The sequence below is a fragment of the Theobroma umbraticum genome, unplaced genomic scaffold (assembly GCF_002168275.2).
Source record: "Theobroma umbraticum cultivar Fairchild unplaced genomic scaffold, ASM216827v3 scaffold_95.0, whole genome shotgun sequence".
NCBI lineage: Eukaryota > Viridiplantae > Streptophyta > Magnoliopsida > Malvales > Malvaceae > Theobroma > Theobroma umbraticum.
The window spans coordinates 11912021-11917586 of NW_018397257.1; the positions used below are offsets into that span (position 1 = coordinate 11912021).

General features: G+C 36.0%; 1 protein-coding gene across 3 annotated transcripts; it reads left to right on the forward strand.

Annotated features, from left to right (window-relative positions):
• Window positions 1-10: 10 nt before the first annotated feature.
• LOC110412356 (protein NETWORKED 4A-like) lies at window positions 11-3947 on the forward strand. 3 transcript variants are annotated; one of them, XM_021422884.2, is made up of 3 exons: window positions 11-689; window positions 1277-1388; window positions 1995-3947. In XM_021422884.2, exons 1-3 carry the CDS (start codon window positions 675-677, stop codon window positions 3722-3724), a joined length of 1857 nt encoding a protein of 618 aa, XP_021278559.1. In that variant the 5' UTR covers window positions 11-674; the 3' UTR covers window positions 3725-3947. The 3 variants fall into 3 exon arrangements, with proteins under 3 accessions (XP_021278559.1, XP_021278560.1, XP_021278561.1); XM_021422885.2 differs by lacking the exon at window positions 11-689 and having other exon boundaries at window positions 1287-1397; XM_021422886.1 differs by lacking the exons at window positions 11-689; window positions 1277-1388 and adding an exon at window positions 1418-1921.
• The last annotated feature ends 1619 nt before the right edge of the window (window positions 3948-5566 follow it).

Below are 5566 nucleotides of genomic sequence, written 5' to 3' on the forward strand. Positions count from 1 at the left end.
TGCAAAAATTCTTCTTTTAATTTTGCTGCTATTTTCTCAACAATTCAATTAGCATTCAGGAATAATTTTCTGGGTTCTGGAACTGAGATAGGCCTCGTGGCTATTACATGTCTGCGTGCCCGCGTCTTTGTCAAATAATTTAGATATTATGATGTAGAAAACGATCCCGTTCAGGCCTTCAGATTTCTTCCTTTTCTATATCTATCTACTCTATTAATTAACTTGGATAACTTACGATTTTCGGGAAAGTGTTGCTACCTGATTAGGTTTTCTTCTGTTCTGGTTGAGCGATTTCCGTTCCAAAAATTTGTCTTGCTTGCGAGTAAAGTTTCTTGTTTATCTTTTTAATTTTGTTTGCTGTGAGAGTCAATTACAAATGACGAAATTCATGGAAGGAGCTGGACGTCTCGTTCCGACGGTTGTAATAAAATTCCCGCAAATTACCACTACTATGTTGGATGTTTTGTCTTTCGAGTCGAGAACGACTGGACGCACGCTATTTCTGCGCGTGCCCTCACCTTCCATCTCCTATAATGATAGCGATACAATAATTAGAAGCCCTCACAGTCCCAGTCCCAAATTTTGTACGTATTTAATGCCACTGATTTGCACTGTTTCTGTGAACCCAGGTTTTCTACTTCACCTCATCATCTCACTTCCCACCAGCTTACAAAATGGCGAATCCTATGGTAAGTAATTAATCTGCTCCTTAATCTTATCGTGAAATGTTCTTCAACTGACTATATCCACAACAGTCTACTTACGGTTACCCAAAGCTTCATTTGCAAGCTTTTAGCCTCACTTTTCTACTCGCCCTCTATCATACTCAAGAGTCTAATAACACTGTGTATAATTTCCTCTACTCTCCCTCTATCTGAATTTACTTATACATGTTATGATTCTGATCAAAATATCAACATAAGCATAGTCTTATCAATTAATGCTACAAGTTGTTCTTGCATTCTGAACACCATAAAATTTCAGAGCAACCGTTTAATGTTCCTGTTTAATTTTGTGCCCACTGGTGTCCTTGTTCTGACAAGTTGTAATTTTAATGGAAGGAGCCCTTTTCATATGCAGAATGAATTAAGAGATTCTCTAGAGGATTTTGCTTGCCTCACCAAATAACTGTTGAAATTGAGCACAATGAACTAAACCACTTCCAAGAAAAACTAACGACTTTATTCTACCATCTTATGTTCTAGCATTATCAATCTGCGTTGAAGATTTTCAAATCTTAATTGCATAATTCTGTGTATTTTTTTTCCTTCTTGAGGGTCATACAACTAAAAGTATGAAGAAAACAGAATCCAGAAAGTCACATTCATGGTGGTGGGATAGCCACATTAGCCCCAAGAATTCGAGGTGGCTGGCAGAAAATCTCGAAGGTAAGTAAGGTGCTGTTATACCTCCCTTCCAGAAATCAGGGCAGCTTATACAGTCTCTCTTTCTTTCTCTCTAACTTGGAAAGGAGTTTGGTCAAAGAACATAAAGTGTAGCAAATAATATATCAACACTTTTTTTGTTGTTTAGTTTGTTGCAACTGAAATGAGATTTTATTATAAAATGCGATAGATCTTATTTCTCTCCTATGTTTGCCAATTGTTGTTTCCATTTTGTGTGTTTCCTTTCCTTTCTTATATGCACGTAAAGAGTTATATTCTTATGAAATATCTTTTGTTGAACCAATTCTTTGTTGAAGGTTCTTGATCTTTGTTTGGTTAAAGTGAAGACCTTATTTATGTTCTAAAAGAAGCAAAAGTTTATATAGGATAAATTGGGCACAAGTAATGCAATATTAACCATTTCCACTGCTTTTCTCATACTCTCATTCTAGTGGTGTAGATATTCCCAACCCCATCTGCCTACCTTTTGGGGTGGGACTAGGCGTCTTGCTTCTGCATCTTCTATTTTAAAAAAGGTAGTTTGAGTCTGAAATCATTTGAATGTCAAAGTGTCTAGCAAGAAAATAACAAAATGATTGCTGACTACAGAAATGGATTGTAGCGTCAAGCGAATGCTGAAGCTGATTGAAGAATATGGAGATTCATTTGCCAAAAAGGCTGAGATGTATTATCAGAAGAGGCCAGAACTTATATCTCATGTCGAAGAGTTCTACCGCATGTATCGTTCATTGGCGGAGCGTTATGATCAACTGATGGGAGAATTGAAGAAGAATATTCCATCAAACCTCCAACCTCAGGGCTCTAGCATCTCTGACATTGGTTCTGAATTGCCCTCTCTTTGGCCTTCCCTGGATCAAAAGCTGAGTCGTCGCAAATTTCGCCCGCGAGCTGCTGGTTTCGATGTCTTCCTTGGTTCTGGTGGGAGCAGCTCTGATGTATACCAGAAAGAAGGAGATGAGTCATCTTCTCTTTTAGATTCTGAACCAGAATTTGATGATTCCTCAGTCAATAATTACTCAGTTTTGTCGGGGAATGGGGCTGACCAAGGGGTGAAGAAAATGATTGAATTGGAGATTGAGCTCCATGAAGTGAAAGAGAAGCTACAGGTGTTGGAGGAAAAGAATACAGATGGCTCACTAGCAGGATCAAAAAATGATAACTTTGATCTTCTTGCTAGAATTGGAGAGTACGAGGAAGAACTAAATATTGCTAACAAAAAAATACAGCTTTCTGAAGAAAAAATTACTTTGTTAAGGATTGAGCTCCAAAAATATAAGCCGCAGGAAACAGCTGAGGATGAATCCTCAGAAGAGGAAAGTGTCAAGATGCACAGGGTTGAGCTGGAGATACAGGTAAATCAGGCATCAGAGCCTCAAGAAATGATTGGTGTATTAAAGAAAGAAACTCAACACCCAGATGGCAAACTGCAAGTACTGGTGGAAGAGGTGAGAATCACAAAAGAAATGGTCTGGAATTTTGAGAAAGAAATTGCTAGTTTGAAGCTTGAGAAGAAACAATCCGATGAAAAAATTCAAAATTTGCGGGCTCAACTTGATACGGCACAAAGAGAGATAACAACATGGAAATTCAAACTGAATACAGAGAAAAGAGAGGTCTTCAAGCTGCAGGAAAGAATGGCTAGGTTAAAGACTAGTTTATCAGACAGAGATCATGAGATCAGGGATTTAAAGATAGCTGTATCTGATGCTGAGGAGAAGATTTTTCCAGAAAAGGCTCATATTAAAGCTGAAATAGCAAAATTGTTGGAGAAGCGGACTTGTTTGGAGGACCAGCTCAGAGAATGGGAATCACATGGCCGTTCCATGGAGGAGGAGATCAGAAAAGCTGTGAACGAGAAGAGAGAATCGGAGGAAAGGTTTCACAGTGAAATTGAGCTGTTAAAAATGGAGATTGCTAAGAGAGGTGATTGCCTTAAAACTTTAAATGAAAACATTGAGACTTTAAAATCAGAGATAGACGAGCATAAGGCCCAAGTTGATTCACTCAGAACAGAGGTTCGTTCGAGGGATGGTCAGATTGATCAAATGGACAAGCATCTACGCCAATTACATATGGAACACGTGGAGCTAATCGCTAGCGCTCAAAGAGCACATAAACTAGTGGAGGAATTGCGAGCAAGAGCTAAGGAACTCAAGGATGAGACTGAGAAGCAAAGAATTGCACTATTGGAAGGAGCAGAGGAGAAACGTGAAGTTATAAGGCAACTTTGCTTCTCCCTTGAGCATTACAGAAATGGATATCATATGCTTCGGCAAGCATTTATCGGGCACAAGAGAGTTCCAGTGTTGGCGACATGAATTGGCAATGTTGCATGGCACTGTTGCCTCCATTCTTTTGTTTTTTTTTTTTTTCTAAGTGAGAGTCCCTAGATTTTCTTACTATTTCCTGAAGGTGGCTTTGCTCATATCCCATTGCTTGTGTAATGAGGATACATAAAACAGAAGTGCCCTTACTTTGAAGGATGTAGAGTGGTTTGGGTGAGTATAAAAATTTTCATAGAAAGGTTGGACTTTGCAGAAATACCGAAGTCCTCGAGTACTCATTTAGGTTAGTATTTGCATGCTCTGATCTTGAAGCTTGATATGTTTGGTTTTGTTTGTGTAATGGCTTCGGCTTGGGTGCCAAGTAGCTGTATGAGTCTCGTATCGTGATTGGAAATGGAAGGTCTTGCGATTGCCTTTAGCAAAAAGCGAAAATGGCAGGTCTTTGGCATTTTGCGGCTGCCTTTAGCAAAAAGTTTAAAAATTATGCCAATAGGGGTACGACTTTCCGGTTGGGAAGCAGTCCTTCAACCCTCTGGGCTACGGGTGCATGATACTTCAATGGTTGTGGGGTGTCATCCCAGCAGCTCAATAATGTCTCCGTTTGCCCGTTAAATGTTAGTAGGGCTAGTTGCCAGCATTACGCAAGTGATATCACATGACACGTTAATTGCTAAAGGTTTATAGTACGAGGCAAACGTAAATTTATTAAAAAATAATTTTTATATTAATATTTAAATATTAAAAATCAAAAATTATAATTTAAAATTTAGATTATTTTTAAAAAACTTTAAATCTGACTTTTGAGACTTGTAGTCTTCTTCTTTTTTATTTTTTCAAAATAATTTATTTAAGTTTTAATTATTTAATTGTAAATAATTTTTAATTTGAATTTAATTGTTAAATATTTCATGTTTAAGTATTTTTTGATTAATTTAATAATATGACACTTGAACAGAATCTTTTTAATGAAAAATAGCATTACATGTCCAATAATATTTTGATTTTTGTATGTATATTGTTTGGCTATTTGATTTTTATTTCTAACTTTAATTGGTTTGTAGATATTTATACTTAATTTCGATCAACTAATAGAAATTTGATAAATTATTAATTATTAAATTTAATAATTTATTATATAAGATCATTTTTTTAATTTTAATATTTTAGTTTATGCTAATGTAAAATGAATAGTAATTTTTAATAAATTTTTAGATAAATAAGTTATAAAAAATATTTTAAAATATAAAAAAATTATTTCACTAAACTCAAAGTTTTGGACAATAACATAATTTTACTAATAACAGTACTTCATAATCTTCTAAATAAAATCGTATTAAATTTGATCGAAATATTTTTTTAATTATCTAGATTGCAGATTAAAAAATTAATTATTATTATTATTTGAATAAATAATATCTAAATCCATCCTTACCGTTAATCTGTCAATTCTCTATTCTCTCACTCCTGTTAAATTACACATCCGTACTTGTCTGCGTCAGCACAGCAGAAATCCAAGGAGACAAAATTTGGGGAACATAAGAGGAGACTTCTTACGATGATCAAATTTCCACGCAATCGGCAACTGTCACCCCTTAAACCAGGATATGATACGAGCCTTAATTAATATCAGCCCAAGAAGTTTGTGGCCCAAAACTGTAAGACTTGACGCTGTCATTAATTCTGTCCCCATTTTTTACGTCATTATTTCCTCCTGTTTCTGATTACAGGATGTAGCTCTACCGACCCTCATTGGCAGCCATTGTCAATTTGTGAATTGGTGTAGTGATATTCAATTTAATGGTAACAGAGTGAAGAGAGAAGGCCCCTTTGGGTGTGGGAGGACTTAAACTTGTTACTTAGACCAACCAAAGTTTA